This window comes from Athene cunicularia (genome assembly GCF_003259725.1).
Source record: "Athene cunicularia isolate RWA chromosome 1 unlocalized genomic scaffold, athCun1 chr1_part1, whole genome shotgun sequence".
NCBI lineage: Eukaryota > Metazoa > Chordata > Aves > Strigiformes > Strigidae > Athene > Athene cunicularia.
Window position 1 is genome coordinate 24,628,361 of NW_020799091.1, and position 21,990 is coordinate 24,650,350.

The window sequence follows — 21,990 nt, forward strand, 5'->3', positions numbered from 1 at the left end:
CTCAAAGCCTTAGCACGGGGTGAGACTAATCATTTCTAAGACTCAGGACTGAAGTATGTTCTTTAGTATCATGACAGATGAGACAAAAATTACTGGAATAATCCAGTCAGCACTGCATCAACTGTAAAACTAGGATCTTGAGCGTCCTGCAACAAAAACACCTCTGACTAGCGATGTCCAGACCAAATCTGATCCAGAGTGAACCTATCTGCTTTTCTAGGACTGATGAGCCTCCTCAAAGAGAGTCATCCAGCCCGCAGTGCTCCCACCTTCTCTGGCAGGAAGAATGACTCATTTCCTACACAGCTGCTGTTATCACTACATTGACTGCTTTGCAATGTCAGCCTTCGAATGTTACCTTCTGCAGGTCCATCATTTTCATCCATAGAGCTGCAAACTTTGGTGGATGCTAATGAGGTAGAGGAGCCACTGTGCTGGGAACTCTGGAAATAGAGAGACACAAATGAAAACAGATGGTTTTTAAGAAGCACAAGTATCTGCAGCACATTCCTGCTGGACACACATCCCAGAGTGTTCCCTATGTAAAGTATCAATCTAGTCTGGTGGAGGGAAATGTGGATGCTTGGGAAGAGTCCAATTTTTCCACTGCAATTACACTTTTGGTACCCCCATGTACACGGTGATATCCCTGATCCAATGCTTTTATGTATGGTCCATTACTTTCTCCCTATTAAACACACATTTTGGCAGGGAAAAGGAAGGAGCTCTATGCCCTCTGCAGGCAGGAGACTGTTTTCTCAGCGACACCATTAACCCAGCAGGCACTAGAAGCACAAACATCTGTTTTGACTGAAGTTGGCTTTGTTATGGGCAGAATTCCTCCCTTTTGCAAACTCCCCTCTGGTGAAATCCTTTCCAGTTTTAGAAGGGAGAAATCATTATGGCAATGTATGGAGAAAATAAAATGTCAGGGTGAATAACATTTGGTTTTTTTGAAAAACATTTGATTGTGTATAGCTCACTTGAGGCATGAGTCTGTACCTCTGTTTTAAGTACTTGTACAGCAAGTGTCGACATTTGCCTATACAGTTAATGGGGGGAGGACAGTACGTCTATAGTCTCTAGAAGGAGACTTGTAGCCACCCAGCTAGGATGCCAAAAGTATAGCAGGCAGGATCTCACCAGGAAAGCCTTTCAAAGCACCTAATTCATGTCTATCAGTTACTTATGGACTCTAGGCATGTACTTTATGAAGACTTCTTCACCACGCATCTAGATGGATAAACCTAAACAGACACATGAGATGGACTGGATTTCACCCAAAACTTTTAACCTCTGCTGAATAACAATTATACAAACATATCTTCAGGATTCTCCCATCATCAAAAGAAATCAGAAGCAGCTACAAATGCAACAGCGGCCCTTTAAACTTACAGCAAAACTGAGCATTTCCTCAGGTCCTCGTGTTGCAAGATAAGTGAGAAGTATTCAGAGGATTTCTAAAACTAAAACTTTCTCAGGTTCACATAGTTCACGTGCTGAAAGGTTACAAAGTTCTGCGGTATTTAATTACCTCCTTCAATCTATATATTGCATGTATTTCGGGCTGTATTGCATGTAACTAACACTATCAGTTCCTTATCTGTGTTTGCAAGGTGTCTAGATGCCCACAGTCAGGATGCCAATCCACTTTACAAATTTAATACAGCTTCATTGGAATGATCTCTCTCCTCTGCCACTGCAAAGCACAGTCGATGACTGGAGCAAGAATAACTAACAACGGAGGTTGGGATTTTTGCAGAGAACAGAGGCAGGGAGAAGGCAGTCAGCAGAGTTAAAAGCTGGCCAGTATGCTAAGTTCATTTGAATAGACTTTTAATTTCTCCCACAATAGCTTAAGGTCAGATGATATAGACAAAGGCTGAACTTGGCTTATTTTTCACTAAATAATTCTGAGAACTTGCACATCCCATCTACCAAGAGATTCTTTGCTGTTTTCTTTTTTTTTTCTTTTAATCAATCCCAGCTCATTCTTTTCATTCATCCAAGCATTTCTCTTGAGTTCTGACCAGAATTAAAAATTGCATTAATCAGGTTTTGGACTTTTTGCTGCCTCTTAACAAAAGAAGTGACCACTGGCTGATTTTATACAGTTCACTAAGATATAACTGCCCTTGTTTCACGATTAGGATGTGTTTATGTATGTGCTATTCCTCTGCTAAACTCTGCAGGATGTGTCAGTAAAAACTTACCTCAGGTTCATTTTTGAACAAATGAGCAGATGAAGATCAAGGTAACAGGAAAATGCTAGGAGTTCTCATGTCTGGAGAAGTCACTCTCAAAGCCTATTTTTATTCACATGTAATAAGAGAATTGTTTCCTTTATACTCCCGCTTGTAAAATAAGCAGAAAAACATGTTTTCTCTACCCATTCTGATGTGTCTGTTTTCCTAGACCAGGCATCCAATTTCTTACTTCTTTTCCCACATTATTTTCTTAAAGGAATTACAATTTAAATGTTTAATATCTGTTACATATACAACCAGGAATGAATCTTTACAACGTTTAAGGGGTACAACACAAAAAGGCTAGCGCTAATTTTTCCATAGACTATCAAACAACTACTTTAGTAATTTTTAAAAATTTTAAATAGTGAGATTACACTTTTCAGCAGATGTTAGGTCAAGACTGCTGACTACACAGCACTGCAGCTTTATTCAGCCGTCTGATGGTCTCTACAGAGTCTCGCACCCATTGTTCTCAGTTCTGAGAATGGGAGATGTGAAAATCGAGACCTAACTCAGTGGCCACATCTTCTCAGAATGGGTGCCTAGAGAGACTCAAATTTCTTTTTGGGAACCTAATTTCTCAAGAACCCTCAAGACGAGGTTTAGCTGAGAACTGCAATTGCTCAGACCTTCCAATATTAGACTCCTTTGAGGGCCCATTTCAGCAAAGAACTTCAGCAAGTGCTTGACTTTAAATACAAATAGCCTTAATGGCCTACACACGACTGAAATTAAATTCATTCCTAAATATTAGCCTTAGGTACAGCTCCCTAAATATGTATTTAACCTAGGTTTAGTTAAACAAACTGAAAAAAAACCTGACCCATAGAAAATCAAAAGGAAATAAAACATCAGTATGAGATCAATTTTTTAAGTGCCGTATTTCTCTTCTTAATGACACTACATAGATGGGAATGCTAAGGTTATATTCATAACTGAAGAGCTAAAGTGATGCATTAGGAGCATATACTACACCATAGGTGTGCAAACAAAGCTTACAGCCCCTTCAGCAAGATCTGCGTGTGAAGTACCAGTGTGTGAGCAGAAGCAGAGCTCACCAGTGACAAGGAAGCAGTAGCTAAGAAGACATTTGCTAAAAATAAATACTGAGATTTTAAAAACGTTAAACTTCAAAATTTTTAAATAAATTGAAAATTATGAAGAAAACACTTTTCTTTACCTTTGCTGAACCCCTCCTATTAAAACAACAGATGAAAAACAAATTAGGAACTGTACATCTGGATATATCCACCAAGTCTGCTGACAGACCCCCTTTAACAATTAAAGAGACATTACTAGGTAAACACAACACAAATATTTTCATCTTTATTCAGTCCTCTGGAACAACATGAAGGCATTTATTTATTTATCTTTACTTCAGCTAGAAGGACATTCCATTTATTTAGATTTTAATTAGCTCGTTGTTCTCACACGCTGAAAGCCCTCCGGGTCCAGCAATCCTTGTGGGTCTCAGTGTTCTTTCCAGTTGGCTTGCCAATCATGAGGCAGTCTGTTGTGCACACTGTTCCTCTCACAGCTGTGGACCCCATCAGGGATATTACAGATGGGGAGGGGGAAAAAACAAACTCTAAGCAAGAGTATAATCTCTTCAACACACAGACCTTAATGCAATTAGCTGTTTTAATTTTAAGAGATGGTGAGGTGCTTGAAATGTCATCACTTTTACACAGTCTTAAAGGGGTCCAGTTGCACAGGTTGCCAGCACATGGCCATTTTTATGGCACACCTCCATAAAAGCGATGGCATAAAAAAAAAAAAAAATCAGATCTTTGGCATAAGGACTTCAGATCCTATTCAGGTTTATATAACAGATGGCCAGCACACCACACATCTCATTGATGTGAACAGAAACATTAGTGCTATAGAGTTTCATCCATGTCTCACTGAGAGATTTATTTACCAACTGTTTTGTAAATAGTTTGTATCTCAGTGGAAATTGTGCTAAATTCATGAAAAAAAGGCAGTAAAATAAATATTACTGTAATTTCTCTCTCCCCATACTCACCTTTGTCGTAAATTAATCTTAAAATCCCACTCCAGCTAAACAGCAGTAATTATTCTTGTGGACTACCAGTATCAGCAGTTATGAAAAGAAACTTAAATCAGTATGACTAGGAAGTTTGTTAATGCAATTCAGATTCCTGAATCTTAAACCCCAAACACTACACTGTATTTTCTAAACCTCTCAAAATCTTTATTAGAGCACATGGAGTCTACAAAGTCTCTCAACAATAGATTCCTTTGTATTTTCCTAGCATGAAGGAAGCATCTGGATGAAATGCAAGTAACAGAAATGCATACAGGTGTAACACTAAGTTTGGATCTCATGCAAGAGTTCTGCTCTTTTAGAAGTGGGCTTAATGAAGTGAAGATTATAATTAGTAAAAAAAATTGTAAGGAAGGAGGCTCAGGATAAGGTAATTATTAGTATCTTTAAATGATGGCTTCTAAGGTTTGCCCTATTCCAAAGAATTCTACAAAATTTAAAAAACATATAAAAAGCTATGTGTGTCAGTAATACATGTAAGATGAAGTTAAACTCAGCAAGGATAAATAGCATTAAAACCAAAACTAAACAGTTAATCAACCATGCTCACCTCTTTTGGAGCCCATACTAGTATTCAGTCTGGTTACAAATAACCTTTTCAAGACAGCTGTCATGAATTCCTGACAGAGTCAATTTCTTAGCCTAAAGATCATCATGGTTAATGGTAAAATAAAGACAACAGTCCAGTGCAGGTATTAGTTCTGAAGGACTTTGAAGGGCTCAAAAAATTCCCGTAATATGTAACAGTGTCAAGCAAGAAACAAGTGAGTGAATACAACAAAATGGTACATCTCCAGAGAACAAAAGGTAAAGCAGAGAACAGATGGTTTAAAACAGTAATATTTTGATGCATCTTTTAAGAAAACACTCTTCTTTTTCTGTTATTCAATTTAGAGAGAACAAAAGATTACACTGAAACTCCCTCTCCCAAATCTATCCAGAGAAAAATGTTTCTGATTTTATTCTGTTTAATCGCTTTCATTTCTTGGCCCATTCAGCTGAGACATGGAAAAAAAAGTTTTCATGTAAACAGTACAGAGCTGGCAAAAAATTACTTCATGGAGAAACATCAAATCCACAATCTTCATGCCAAAAGAACAGAAACCAATGGAATTCAATGTATAGAAAGAGAAATAATACAATTGTTTTCTTTTTAAATTCAGACACTACACTAACCTGACACATAAGCTCCAAATTTATTTATAAACTGTTTCATCTGGAAAGAAACAATAAAAAAAATGTATGCAAACCTGCTACTTATCCACAATTCTACATCCTGTCCTTTCTTGTTAAGACACTTGATTTCACTTTCCTTACTAGCGAAACTATTTTTTTTTCATTTATGCAATTCAGAATTTACACAGCTTGGAGAAGAGGTAACTTCAAATGACACAAGCAAGAATCCAGTGTATGTGTCATTCAGGAACTTGTGCTGGCTTTCTCCTTTGAGGGATAGAGGTACAAATGGAAGAATTTCAAGGAACCAGTTGACAAACTGAAGTTAAATTTTCAAGCTGAAGCACTTTGTTTTATTAGGATCATCTTATCAAACTGCAGTGACTGCTTATACACTCATTTTATTCATGTAACAAGGCAATCCTGAAAAGCCAACATAGTTTCCTACATGGTATTTAACAGTAAAGTTAAACATAACCTCCACTATCTCCTAACAGCTGCTTCCAAAGCTGAGCCATAATTCATGTGCCCATTCATACAGTCAAATGATCGTAGGCTCACTCAACCTTTGGCATCCTCCAGAAAAGACTGATGAACTAAAAAAAAAGTATCAGATTGATGTTATTGGAAATTGTCCTGTCTTTACTGTATCCATACTGCGGCTAACATAAAAAGTTACATGTGCAGTGATACAATGTGAAGGTTTCCTTTTTCCTTTTCTAAAGTTATATACAGGAAGAATTTTCCACGCAACAACAGAATAAAAATTGAAAGGCCATCAAAAGAGGTTCTTATCTATTCCACCTGATTAAGGGCACAGCAAAATCAGCACTTCTATTTTTAATCTATTTGAGTTGTATTTTAAAAGCTCTCCTGGTATTCTTAACTGTTGCTTGGTAGAGACAGAAACCTCGATTATTTTATTTCTACTCTTCCTCAAAATTATTTTATTTCTACTCTTCCTCATTTTTATATTACTGTTTCTTTTCCATGTCTGTACACCTTATTTATGCAGACCTACATACTAGCAACCAAGAGGGTTTCAAAACTGTAACTTTTAGCAGGCCCACAGATCCCTCTGAACATCAGCTAAAGCATCAATCTGGCAGGTGACATGTCAGAAATTGTAACGTCTCTCTTCCGCCACCCCCGCCAAACAAAAAATAAAATTAGGCCATAGATATGTATTTTTAAAGAGTGGAAAGATATAGCAAGAAAACAACATGGGTATGTTTCAGTACTCTTAGCTTTTCACAGGCTTATTCTCCTAATACTTGTCTTAAGAGTAGTGCTGCTGTAGCTGAGTTGTCAACAGGGAGCTGGTACCTTGCTTTGGATAGTCTATTCATTTCCCACTTCATACTTCAAATCTATCCTGTTGCACGCACATTAACTTACCCATAAGCAACTCAAGGCAAGTATATTTACTGTCTCCAAAAGACCCATCAGAAACCAAATTCTTCCTTGAAGGTTTTTTTGCATCTATGAACTAAAGCCCAAAGCTTATTATTTAAAAAGGCACTGAATGCATCTGCTATTTAAAGGAACCCATTAGGATGCATGAATCCCATATGTTTATACTAAGTGAACTGTTAGATGGACAATGCTGATCCAAAATGAACAAGCAATACCACCTGAAAGTATTTTTTTAAAGCCTGTTAATCATGTTTCCAAAATAAACTCACTGAACAGTGTGTATTTTTTAAATATATTTATTACATCGCTTACAATAATCTACAGTAATGTTAAATCTAGCGAAACAACAAATTGCAACCAGGATGACATGTTCAAATATGTAACACAAATGCAACACAGTATGATGAAAAATGGCATAAAAATTAAGGTGATTTTCTTCAGCTGATTATATGAAATAAAACATTCATCGGCATTTATTTTTGCAAGTTTTACATTTTTTGTTGATAAATCAACACTTTTTTTGGTTTCCTGCATCACATTAATACAAACCCGGTATATTTTAAAAAGCAAATATCCAAGAGCTTTTCTTTAAAAAAAATAATTGTATGCATAACTTCGCAAAACCTTAGACTTATGTTGTAAATGTGCCAATATTTACAATATCATAGTGCAACTAACAAAATGAAGATGCCTTAGCACAAACATCGTTAGCTCCTCTTTCACTAGAGTCCAAATTCCAAAACACTGTATTGCAGGGCAAACCACAAACTAATTACCTCATATAACATCAGACAACACGTATATGCTGAATACAGTACAGCTCTTTTCATATTTCACTGCTGAGGGTTAATTTAAGCAAATTTGAATATAATCAACATGCGTAAACACAGACACTAAAACGCATACGGATTTGTATGTGTGCACTGCGTGTGTTTTTAACTCTTTGCTAATATGTGCATGCACAACACACATATCTACATACCCATTGCCTTCCGTGGGATGTTAGGGTGCTCAGCCAGTCTGAGATCAGGTGCAAGGTGAAAGAGGCAAACCAAGCCAGCTGAAAGGTGTTACGACATCAAAGACGGCTCAGAATAGCCTCTGCTCTGCTCAGCAAGCCCTGCTCTCTGAACGGAGGGGCTTCCTGGGGGATAGCACACCCAGTTCTGAAGAGTGTGATTTGCTTGCTCTGCTTCTGCATTGAAGCTACTGCTGGCTGTATGAAGTAAGGATATTTTTCTATCGATCGCTCATAGTTATATGTTCTTATACCATCACTAATAGATAAGCTGAAAGTGAAGATTAAATAAAGAACAATCTTGTATTTGGTTGTATACCATTACTGGATACAACAAAAAGCACGGACAACATTAATCAGTCTAAGTATTCATCAAGTGACCAGGTAATTTAGCACCATGAAGATTTTCTGTTTGTTCATTTCTCCCCTATTTTTGATAAAACAGTAAATGGGTTGATCAGAGATTCTTTTCTGTATTACTGTTAACTCATTTTAACGTTTAGAGTTGGAGGACATTTTTTGTAACATGCTGCACTTTATAAAGTTTGCATTGCATTGTGAAGTATGAAACTGTAAAAGCAAACACTATTATTTATTTCAATTGTTATGCCACACAATCTCAACCCAGGTGTTCTTCAAGGCTATTTAACATTATGTATCCTTTCTTATAATATACATTTATAGCCACAATATTAATGCCCTAGGATTTTCATTTGATAGCCATATATGCCCTGTGAAAATGGTTTAAAGAGAAAAATAACAAAATATAATGCACTGTCACTGAATTATTTTACAAATTGAAAAGCAATTTTCACATTGGATAATGAACGTTAAAGATTTTACTGATTTCAACAAAAGAACTTGTAATATTGCATGACTTAATACACTGCAGAACAGTGCAGTTCAAGAGGAGACAGTCTGAGCGTGTCAAAATAATACCATTTCAAATTTAGGATTCATGATTAATATTTTGTCTCTGTATATGTATTTGTGTATAAGGTCCCATCCTTCTCACCTTGGAGTCAGTTGTTGCTTTGCCGCCAACTTCAAACTGAGCAGAACTTAGCCCTTGTTTGTACATGAGATCTCTTAAAACTGTATAGACTTCCTCAGGGGGAGTAACCTCAGCAAGTACAGGCTGGTTCAGCTCCACTGACTTTAACAGAGCCATACAAATCCCACCAGATAATCCCATTAATACATTCTCCCCACATGTTTGTTTAAAGCTACAAATGTGACATAACTGTGCATGGGTTTCAAAGTCATTAATCTATCTCTGTGTGTGTGTATAAATATAAACATACACATTCTGTGCTTCACATGTGAACTGTTTCTTGCATAAGAGAAGAAGAAAAGAGATTAAAAAAAAACCCAGAAAGTTGCAGAAAGCGTGAGGGAAGTAATCACAAGTTTACATAAAGCTCAGAGGGAAACAAAGCATTCAAAATCTATACAAGACTCTTCAGCTACATCATAATCACCTCAGAGTAGGCACAAATAATGCAGCATACAGAGAACTCTAAGAGGTTCAAACACTATAAAGTTGCTTAAGCTATTCCATTATTTAATGAAGTCAATGAAATCTAGGAACAAACTAAAATCTGTGCTGTTGCAAGCAGAACTACAGCATCAAGAAACACAATTTCAGTTTCACCCATAAACTGAAACCTTCTGGTCTTGCTCAAAAGAAACATTTCATTTCTGCTCATGTATAATGGGAATTACATTCCACACAAAAGGGACCTCAAAGTCTATAAGCAGTGTACCTTTTCAATCTCTAAGGGACTTTCATTTCTTAAATGAAATATTAATGATACATATTGCCCCTGAATAGCCCCTTAATACAAGTCATATGTTGAAATGATTAAATGTTATGGACTAGCATATTCCTTGAAACAGTCTTGATGGAGAACTTGCTATGATAACAATTACTGATATAAGGTCCATTTTTCTTTTCCACAGCTAAGCAAAGCTATGGGATTCAGGTTTGCTGGTGATCTGTGCTCCCTGTGCAGAATAAACATTCTTAATAAACTGCCTTAAGCAGCAGTAGCCTATATGGGAGAGGGGAGGAAAAATAAAATTCCTGCAATTTATTTTCTTTACAGGAAAAAATTTTCAAAACGTCAGTAAGTTTTTTGTTCAGTCTGGTGGAGTTGTCTGAATTTTTGGAAACTGATCCCAATGCGCTTTTACATAATACGCATTTCTTGGGATTAAGTAATGCATTTTACAAAGACATTCTCTCGTAACAGGCAAAAATGCAAGTAACTTCACAGCTGCGAAGCTTTTCAGTTTAACAGGACAGCCTTAGGATCACGGATGGTGAGGGGGGATTGTTCCTGTTGCTGGGAACAGTTTTAGATCTGAAGTCTGAAGCAAGAATGGCAAAACATGCATTTTAAAAGAGAATGACCTAACTGCTTCAGCAAACCTGCCAGATCAATGACTTTTTCTCCAGGTGATACTGGAACCAAGTATTGAAAACAGAGAAGGTAAGTTTTGTATTCTGCTGCCCTTTTGTTCTCTTTGCAAATATCCTCCATAAAGAAAATGGTATTGATACAGTGAAGCCATAACATCACATGCCAACGTTTTCCAGGTGTTGAATTTTATTATGGACAGATCAGTGTAAAGGAATTATTTTACTATATTTAAAAGTTGTCATGTGGCAGCTAAACATTTTCTGCTATTAAGTAAAATTTGCTGATTTCAAAATATATTAACTCATCACTAAGTAGCTCAAAAATATAATCTCTATAGATTTTTGAGGATCAGAATCACACTAATTTCTAATTCTTAAATCATTAGTATATGAGATACTGAAAGGAAAAGTATAAGACAGTAAAAGTGTGTGATCACTATACTATGGGCTTAAATACAACAGATAAATTTTAAAGCTATACAATATACGATGGGAAATATTGCTATTATGTAAATTAGACTAAGATTCTCACAATAAAGCAGCAGAAAACAAATAAAATTAGTAAGTATTTGTTAAGCAACTGGTTATAACGCGTGACCTACTTTAACACTAAAGGAGTTTTGCATATTCATGCTGTACAAAATGACCACCTCTAGAAATTATGAAAATAGAGAAATTAGGTCAATAGGAGGATGATTTACAGTACCATCATTTCTGCAGGCTTTCATTTTAAAAAGAATAAATTGTCATATTACAGCAAATAAAAAATTATGTTCCTGTCCTTAAGTGAAATAATCGCTAGTTTCTCAGGCAAAATGTGTTTTTCCAAAAGGTGTCATCATACGTGTGTCAGATGATGCTGATAGCCAGCAGGCCCCCCGTATTTCCTCATTTAGAAATCTGTCCATATTTACTTGCAGCACACAGATGATCAGTATTAACAGCTCTTGCCAGGTAAAACATTCATGTTGCCTGTGAACACCCTTCTGTTTACAGTCGTCAGATGGTAATGCGGTGCACAGAACTTGAACACTGCTTTGAAAGAATTTACTTTTTGTCCTGTGACCACACGGGATTTCTTAGTTTTCATTTAGATAAAAAGACTAAATTTAGAGTGCTCAAAATGTGCATGTTGGGATCAGACAGCGTGGTGCAAGCAGTTTAATATGGCAGGTTTTTTCTTTTCTGCATTTTACCTATTCACTGGTAAAAGCAAAGTATTCATTAACTGTTCATACCAAAATGAATAAAGATACCTATGGTAAAATAAGAACATATAATCAGTACCTTAAATGATAAAGAGAGTGCTATTCATAAATGTGCCCACTACAGATTTGTGCGTTATATTCACTTTACCCAATCTTCATTCCTTAAAGTGTGCATAATGCTGTTTTGTATTTGACAGACATATTCAATGGCTTGTTCACTTCAAATTCTTCCATTAAAATGCAGTGGTAAAGCCAAAAATACCCCCACACACTAGAATTAATTTGGCCCCATGTTTTCAATATTAAATATGCAAAACTCTTTTGTGCGATTCACTATTACTGTAAATTAGCAGCTATTCTCTTTAAAAATGTTAAACCTTCACCAAATCACAAACCATAAACATTGTTCCATTTTCTCTTTTACACTGAGTCTCCTACTGAATCCATATCATCCGAGGAGAGTGGGCGATACAGGTCCTGTAAGATGAAGTGCAGTATAGATTTGTTTATTGTGTTTGATTTGTTGCGCTGCAACTGTCTTACATTCTTTTTGTTACTGTGGACCAGAAGATATTGTTTAACATAAAATACACATATTCTAGATACTTAGATTTTTGGACTAATGTCATATAATTATTTTTTAATCAACAAATAGATGGTTAGTAAATAAAGCTGTAGTTTCAATGTACAACATATTCAAAGAGGCAATTTTTTTTTTCTTTAATTCTTTCCTATTAAACACTATTAAAACAGTATTTATCCATTCTGGAGAATCTCCTAATTGTTTGGAAACTTGGCAATATGAATTTAACCTTAAAGCAAATATATTTCCCTTTTTGCTGTTTTGCAAACAGCAGTAGGAAAGTAAGTGCTTAACATATATAAGGTAATCAAAACTTGCCACCCACTGGTGATATAGCACAGATCCAGCAACATTTGAGCCCCAGAATGCTGACACTGAATATTGCTGTTACCTACACTGTATTGACAATGGTATCTCTTTTCCACAGTTTTTCTGTGTATGTGTAAAAAGACAACGTGTAAAATCCCCATGTCACTGGCTCTTTCTAATGGTAGCCAAGCAACCAGCTCATGACAGCTGAGGGAGAGTCTGAGTGTACGGATCCTCTTCGTTTTCTCAACACCCACTCCGAGCATCCTCTGATGGATCAGATAATCCTCAAATGCCAGAGGTGTTAGGGAATGATACACTGCCCTATCCAACCTACACAGCACAATAATCCTTGCCAAGATACACAACAGCACTGAATGAAAGTTCAGCAAAGAGATGTGGTAGAGGACAGAGTACTATCTTTTTAAGGTGAATTATGCATAACTGACAGTTTAGAGGGGTGCCAAGTAGGCGGGTGCCAAGTAGGCAGGTGCCCAGCATACCTCATAGCCAAGCTCTGATATCTTTAAGGTGCTTTGGGGGATCTTTTAAGTACAAAACATATTTATGAAATACAACAAAACAACGACAAAACAAAATACAAGAGCACATGGGAATGGGAAGGCTGATGGAGCCAGCCTTAGGGTTGATGTTTGGGGGTTTTTGTTTTTTTTTTTTAAATCACAGAAAGATAACCGTGACAAAAAATAAACTGAACTAAAAGCTGTACTGTAAAATAAGGACTACCTAAAATGAATGCTTTACAAATTCCAAATTTACAAGGATCTCAGTAATCTATGCAGGTTTATGTTTCACTTGCAGGCATGATATAAAGGATATTTAAGTCCCTTAAAGGGGTTTTTAACTCCCTAGAATGCTTATTCTGCATGTATTCTGCCAATGGGCATGTGTACATACAAGTAGCAGACGTGTTAGACTGGCAGAGTGAAATTCAGATCTTAAATACATGTCTATTTTGTTGTGAACAATCTAGACAAAAGAATAATTTTAAACAGACAAGACATCTCATTCTGAATACTAACTGGTTAATTATTAACATTTATTTTGAGCATATACAGTTTGGGAATTTCTAACATATAGTACAGGAAAAAAATCTTTTGATTTGCTCGGGAGGGTATCACCCCAAACTTTTGAATAGTATCTTCCAGGTGACTGCTCACTCCTCTGAATATAAAATATATGCATTCAGAACTTACAAAGAAGGTATTTGTGAGAACTGACTTTAAATATTTAGGGAATATTTTGGTGTTTATTTTAACAACTCTATGGTTATTTTAAAGCAAAATCATGCAGAAGATATCGGGATCATATTCTCTGTTTTTTCATATACTTTTAAATACTTGAAATGTTTTTAAAGTTTTCCCTTCTGCAAGAATTTTCCTTGTCTATAATTATCCAGAGCTGTATTTCTGAAAAATATGAGGAGAATATATTTATTATTTTGCATAGATTAATAAAAAGACAAAACTTGCTGAATCAGTAAGACTTCTCGGCCACATACAACTCAAAAAATCCTTATAGACATAGAATTCAACTTCTTTGTCTAATTAGTCAAGAGGTACCTTAAATCCAGGTTTTTATTATTGTATAGATTAATCTCTATGGAAGTAGAAAAAACATTTAAAATAATGTTGAGCAACAGAAAATCAGATATAAAGTACAGAATGCGTCCACCTTAACTGAAGTAATGGCTCTGAACATAAGACAGCAGGCAAGTAAGCTCATAAAGTATTATAAAGTCTAGTTAAATAAAATGTGGGGGTTGCTATTAGGTATATATTGTTATGATTGCCATGTCACCTTTTCTGACTCTGTGTCATTAATTGTACTGTGTTGTGGTAGGAACTATATGCATGTGCAACACAATAGGGCTGTACTTCAACTGCTATAAACCTGAATTTCAGCTGTTTTAATGCTCTGTGGAAACACACAAGTACATAACAATTTTAAAACACAAATTTTAACTTCCTATTTAAGAATAAATATAAAGAAAGAATTAAATTACAAGAAAGCATAACTATAGTACGCAGCCTGCAAGTTAAAATGCTCAGAAGCTGATAACTGGTTGACAGCTCAAGATAGCTGATAAATGGTTTCTAGTTCACTTTCAAGTCCTTACATTACACCCATGAAATTAATCTTTCAAATCTTACTTTCCTCAAATATAGATTGAATTTCACCCAAAATTATAAAAATATAACTTTCACTGATTTCTGAGTTTCTGGAAACAACTCAGCCACATACATATGCAAGTGAGAAAGGATAAAACTTTATCTTTTTATGTTCTGGGTTTTGAGGGTGCAAAATTTTATCTGTAGGGTTACAAGAGTGCTGTTTTCATATGTACCTACCACAGCACCATTTTTAGCTTTATTTACTTCAATGGAAAGCCTTCCATCAAAGGCCATTTTATTTTTTTTAAAGGTGAGGGATGAAATGTCAGAAAGATGACTGATCCTTATTTTAAGTTGTCTAATTCACTCCATGGTTAAAAGGAACACTTTCATCAGAAAATTCTACCATCTCTACTATTTTTACAGTTCCTTACTATTCACAGGGAGAAATGTCTCTGTGGATGTACCTTGCTTTCGTGACTCCGAATTCAAAAGCATCATTTCCCCTCACCTGTACTTCCTAGGAAAAATGCTGGCAGCCTGCCCAGACCCCCCAGCAGTTTGACCATACCAAGCCTACAACTCCTCACAGCACTCGGATGGGGATGCTGACTTGCTGATTGATTAGTTATGTCAAGAGGAATCAGGCTATGCTAGAGTCAACGTTCCCTATTGCCTTCCAGACCCAGTACATACCACTGGCAACCCCATGTACCTGACAGCACAAGAGAACAGGAGCTCCTCTAACTCTAACCTCACGGGGGAGGGGGGCAGAGAAAAAACAAATTATACAGCTGAGCTGGCATTCCCAGGACCCAGCAACTTATTTCAGCTCTAAAGCAGTAGCTGCCTCCAATTCCATATAAAAAGGGAAACCCAGACCAGTCAGAAACCCAGCCATCACCTTCAACCTCAGACTGTGGCTCTAGCAGTCAATGCTTTTCTTTTGGGGCAGGAATACCTCACCTCTCAACACTGGGGACAAGGCAGGCACTGAAATCAGTCTCCTCTTCTCTCTTGTAGGTCTATCACATGATACCAACACTTCAATAACCTTCTAGGGAATAAACCTTCTCCTGCAGTTGGCTTGTCAGCCCTGTAGCTGAAGCCACTGAAGACAAAGTGAAATGTTTCGGGTTCAAATTTGGTTTATGATAATATGGTACATAAAATAACTTGTTCTCTAAAGAAAATTTAAGTGGCAACATACAAAAGGTGGTACTAGAACAAAACAGAACACCAATTATATTGTTAACAAGAAAATTAAAATTAGTAAGCACTATTTAATGCCTGTTCATAGAACTAATTTAGTCACTGGAATACACATTATGACCTATAATGACACAATCATATGTTTTTACACTGAACTTCTAGCTCATTCACTTCACAAGTTAAACATGAAAGGAGCTGAAATAAATTCTCAGAGCCAGTGTAAGGTTTCCATCACTGAACTTCTGAGCAGTTGATTTGTAACCTAAATAACATTATTGCAATGCATTTTTACATGATTGCAATCTATTTTTACGTTAACATATTCCACGTTTTGTCCGGTAAAAAGAAAAAAATCTGTCTAAAATAAAGCCAGACAAGCATGAAAGGTCCCCTACTGAGGTCAAGGGGACTGGATATGAATATCCAAGAAAAGAATTAAAACTCTTTAACAATGTCTTATCTCTCCTGTAGTTTACTTCAATATTTATTTTCTATACCATTAGCAATGTGATTATATTACGGCTACACAGCCCTTTGCATCCATAATACTGCCAGTCAGTGATCCTGTTACACTTTCACATAGGGAACCTGGGTAAGAAGAAGCCCATATGCTCTCCACATCTGAAAGTCAGAAACCTAGTGGCCAAAATCCTCTTGTTTCTAATGGTGATGACTACATAGTTTCCACTCACCCACCCAGAAACCTTAACAGCGAAACATTTCTTAACTGCAGGGAGAGAAGCATCAGCAGTGGGGAAGGAAGTTTAGGAAAGTTACCAATGAAAAGCAAATGAAAATCCACTGTATACTGGAATCATCCATCTCAACAGACACCCTTACATCACCAATGTATAATTCATTTGGAAGACACTTTGTTCCCTCTTTGGTGACTTATTAATGATTCATTAATAAGCTTTGACAGTAGGAACAAACAAGTGTGGGGAAGGCATTGCATTCAAGAAGATTTTAGTACCAGCTTACCTAACTGAAACTTGCATCTTTACTCTGTACCAGATGATGAAAACTATGACACTACCCTAAGGCTTCAAGTTGCTGCTCACTCACTATCTCTGTACTGCAAGATCACAGCCGGCTTCCATAACTATAAACAAGTCACGGCAGAAACCCATGGTCGTATCCCAGACGGAGGTAAGACTTGGGCATGCACAATTCCTCAGCTCACTGGTATCCACCAGACATCAAGGGTACACAGGCTACAAGGGAGTCGTGCCATGCTACAGCTATTCCTGATCTCTATATCTGCAGAATCACGTCCGCACCAGCCCCTAAAGTCAAGCATTGCCAATTTTGTACGTAATCCTCTTACTTTGAGACACACAAATTATGTCTTTATTTAAAAACTGAAAAGGCAGAAAAAGCATGTGTTCGACCCATGTTTATAAACAAGTCTGAGATACAGAGTACTGCCTTAGGGAAGCTTTCATTGAGAACTGATCACAGTTTAGAAAATAGTAGAAGAGAAGATAACATAGACATCTGTCCCATTGCTTTTGAACAGATACAATTAATTAAATCAACATGTGAAGCCTTTTGGGTTGAATAAGTAATACTTTGTCAGCAGGTTACAGCAATAACATAGGTACAACCTTAATTCTGGACGCTTAGGTACACTGTAGATTCCTCTATACATGGTAACTAGAGGGAACCTACTGCTACTAACAACTCTGGTCCAGCAAAGTGACTGACAAGTCTCATGCTGCCTTGATACTGATAGTATCTTCACTGCACAAGGTTATGATACCACAGCTAATCCACAGCTAAATTCCACAGCACATTCTTTCACCTCACTTCAAAATCAAAGCTGTTTGTATGTTTTGCAAGTGATACAATGCCCATGGAAAATGAAAAACAAAAAAAACACCCTGTTTTGCAAATTAGGAGAAAGATACCCCTGTTTTTCCCCTCAAGGATAAACCAATTCCCAGCATACTTAGACACAGAACAGTTGTATGCCACTTCAGAGTGTTGTACAAACACAACAAGGACTGTATCCATGCTCTTCCACCTTATGGCTCTACACATAAGGAATCAGTGGGGAGAAGGCTATTGGATAATGGTTATGCCGGATTCTCTCCAGCCATGCTCAGAAATCAGTTTCCTTATTTCCTTACCCTCTGTTTCCGTAGGCTTCCTGGGCTGGTGGGAGATGGGCTTGGAGACTTCCCAGAGCGGGGAGTAGAAAGCTGGCTACCAGGGGTTCCATTCACTAAAAGGGTGATAAATTGAAAAAATAAACACAAGGCATTATTAAAAGCAAAGAAATAGTTAAATCAACATATTTATTTTAATTCTTTGCTGAATATATTAATTTGGTTTTACTTAGTATTTTAAACATTAAATAAAGTAATTCACAAAAGAACTCTTTCCTCAGAGTTTCAGCTCATGAAGCCGATTTTTACACAGAGTGCAAGCAAATTATCAACAAACTTGAAAAGACTGTTTAGTCAATGGCAGGGAACATGATCCTGTTTTCTTAAACTGCATTGTTCCTGTGCTTGAAACTGATGGGGAGCAAGGTGCATTGTTAACCTTAAGAGACACTTGCCATATGTAAACCTTTGCATTCCATTTAGTTATGGCTTGAAGTGATACCCACCAAAAATAAAAAGCAGTACTGTTTGCAGGAACAAATCAGATGCTTGCTGTTTCTCACTCATTCATCTGAAGAGATTTTTGCAATACTATCTGACCCAAACATCACCTCAGACTAAACCCACAAGAGCTTTCCAGAGGCAAATAAACTGGATATAACACCTCAAGTCTGACTTACAGCAAAGCATCACTTTCTCAAATAAGTAGGTTCCTTCATATATGTCAGTGTCTATCATTTTAAAAGCATCTTTTGCATGCATGTGACATTATCCATTAAATTAACAAAACAATACCAGCAGAGGACAGAATTCTACTACAAACTAATCACACAAGAGGCTATCAATAATATTCACACTGAAGCACTGATAGAAACACTACAAAGCATGTATCACATATGTATGTAAATATTCTTAAACAAGCAACTGTTATATCACAGTCTACATTTGTCAGCACCAGAAAAAAAAAAATCAACAATCAGTTTCCCAGATTCTGAATCTTTGGAGAATATTTACATACTAGGATATCAACAAATATTTGACTTACCTTCTATGAGTTCTAACATGGACAAAATCTTACTGTTTAACCTGATAAGAGAAAGCAGCAAAATTCCTGCTCTCTACTAAACCAAGCTGTAGCCAAACTGAGAAGCAATGGGATTAGCTAAGGATAGCTGGGGCTGCTCACAGAATGAGCTGAATGCGATGCAGGATTCATAAGCAGAAGCCTTTTCTGCGTAAGGCTGACGTCTTCAGAGCAGCAGTGGGAGGTGCAGGTGCTGTCTTAGGGCTACATCAAAGGTGTCAATTAAGCATAATGCTGCTGCTTCACAACGCTGAGCCACCGCAACCCCCACTCGCTTTCCATGGAGCCCCGAAAGCCTAAGCAATTTTAATGCTGTGCACTGAATCATAATGAGGTGCCTTTGGGGGCAATATACCAAATGACTCATCTGAAAATCAAAATGACAATAACTCTTGTAAAACCTTGGCTGCTGGCAATCTAGCAAATGCTAATTCCTTTGGATAATACAATAGGTGTTTTAAATAGATTTTTCTTACTTTTTACGTAATACATTATTCTCACTGGCTAATACTGGGCCCTCATATTATAAGGAAGAAACATGTACACATGCCACACCATACACATCAATATAACACATTATACTGCATGATAAATAATGATCACTTAATAGTGCTTAGGTGCTATGGGTGATCAAATGTCAACATCACTTTGTGCAAGGCATTGTTTAAGGTAAAGGTGCATTATATTTGTCTAACCATAGGAACAACACTCTTTGGAACACATAGGAACAAAAAGATACACTAAGTGGATTAAATAGGCTGCTTTTCTAGAAAACTGTTCCACTCACCTAGGCTTCAAATTCTCTTTCTACAGAGGACAATGGTTTGCACATATCAGCACTAATTCAAATATCGCACTAAGTATGTGGGGGAAAGTACATGCATATGGACACATACACTGATATTCATACAGTATTCAGTAAAATACCCTATAGGTCTGGCCAATAATGACTAAAATAAAATTTATTATCAATACTTCTGAAATCATTTAGGAAAAGGGCAAGATGAGGACATTAAAAATGAGCTTTCTTTAATCTCAATCTTCTGAAGTTTTAAAGGGCTTCTTATAAACGATTATGATATTATCTAGAAACTAATACTAAATTACTACTATTCACATGGAGCTAGTCTGAGTAGACTAGCTGAGTAACAGGACTAGTGCTCTGCCTTCTCTCTAAACCAAGAAGATACTCTTACCTCTTATTATTATGAGAAAAATTAAGATAACAGATACACTTTAATAAACCTTGTAGCACTAGGTACTGGTTCCTTCTCTTTAGAGATTTACTCCTTCCCTGTAACTTTCAACATTAGTTTTTGTTAGAATTGCTATGGCAGTTATTCTGTCCTGAATAAAAAGACTTGAGGCGACCAAGTGAAACCAGACAAATAGATGCAATTTTGTCTTTGACTCTTGATCTATTTCCCACATGTACCATGTTAATGAGTATCTATTTGAGATGCAAGAACAAAGTATCATAAACTCTAAAAATTACCCACTTGCCACCACCAATGTATCCAGAGCATTTAAGCTAAGTTCCAATGTTCTCCCCAACAACACTTTTTAAAAAGAAAACTTATGATAGTTGTGCTTCTGCAGGCCATCTGTAAAATGTGAAATCAAGAACACAATTAACGGATCAAGACCCTCAGGAGATTTAAGTGGAGTTTGCTCACCTCCTTACCCATATCCAAAACACAAAGGTGCTAAGTACCTAAAACACATACCAGGATTTCCATGAGTATACAAGGACTCTCCGTGGAGAACTGTTTGGGAAACTCTAGAGATGACAATAGCACTGGGGACGAGACTCCTTTTACCAATATGAAGTAGTTTTCCAGACCTTATTTTAAGGCAGCTGTTGTCATAGCATGAGTTGTATCATCCCCAAGCAACCATCTAAAACAGACCTGATGAAAAATGTACTACGAGCATCCACTGCAGTGTAGACTTATAAAGCTAGGCAAGATGAATCCAAGCCCACATACCTAGAGGTTTAGGATACTCTGAAAATGAAGCAAAATCATCAAATTTCTCCCCACCTAACAATTTTGGTGGATTTTATTCCAAGAGCAGAACTCCATTAAATAAACTCTGATGACAGATAGACAGAGTCTACCTTGGAGCCAACCTGAACAGGGACTTGGGTGACATGGGTTCTATTCCCAGCTTTCTATACACATCTGCACAACATCAGACAAGTCATGTAATCTCTACCACTTGCCTACTTAGGCTTTAAATTGTCAGAATTAACTTTCTGTGGACATCATGTCTGTCTTCTGGGTGCTCTGTATACCTGTAGATATATATTACTATTACTACTGATATTATTAATGTAATGCTTAAAACAGACATCACAACAGGGAAGAAATGGTAATTCCTAATAATTCCCCAGTCCACTCCAGGGGCCCTTTATTTTTATCTTCGTGTTTATGGCTTGCCAGCCATTCCACCTCTGTCTCTAGTTACTTGTGAGTCATTGTACTGAATTTGCAAATAGAGTTGGTATTAGGTGCACAAAGAGACTGGACTGATTCTGACCCCCTTCCTGAACTCCATTTACAAACACACCACCATTCTCACGTATGTCGCTCATGACCAGACAAAACAGCAACAAATATATGATTAAATCTATAATGTTTAATAATAATGCGTTCCTGACAAGTACAGGAATATAATCTAAACTGTCCTAAAATCCATTTTTAGATTGAATGCCTTCTGGTTGGAAACTGCATTCCTGTCTAGTATGTGCACTGCATTTCTCACTGACTGATATAGCACATGTTCCCACAAGGAACCTTGATGTAGATAAAGACATTTGGAATTGGTAAATCACTGTTGTGATTAATCATGTTATTAAGTGAGGCAAGAGGTTTCTTGTCACTTTTTATTCATTGAATTGAAGGGGTCAGAGACTTCAGCTTAACACACATCGCCTCATGAAAAAGATTTATCCATTCAAAATTTCACAGGTGAAATATACATTAAAAAGCTAC

General features: G+C 36.8%; 1 protein-coding gene across 4 annotated transcripts in view; it reads right to left on the minus strand.

Moving 5' to 3' along the window:
* Window positions 1-21,990, minus strand: part of DCLK1 (doublecortin like kinase 1) — a 252,542-nt gene that overhangs the window by 45,437 nt on the left and 185,115 nt on the right. For 2 of the 4 annotated variants that reach the window (XM_026868658.1, XM_026868667.1), the window contains exons 5-6: window positions 17,932-18,026; window positions 359-443 (exon numbers count right to left, since the gene is read on the minus strand). In XM_026868658.1, coding sequence (XP_026724459.1) covers window positions 359-443; window positions 17,932-18,026 — 180 coding nt within the window. Of the gene's footprint in view, window positions 1-358; window positions 444-7,187; window positions 12,038-17,931; window positions 18,027-18,955; window positions 19,271-21,990 lie in introns of those variants that run through there. The other 2 variants (XM_026868675.1, XM_026840939.1) reach the window with 2 other exon arrangements.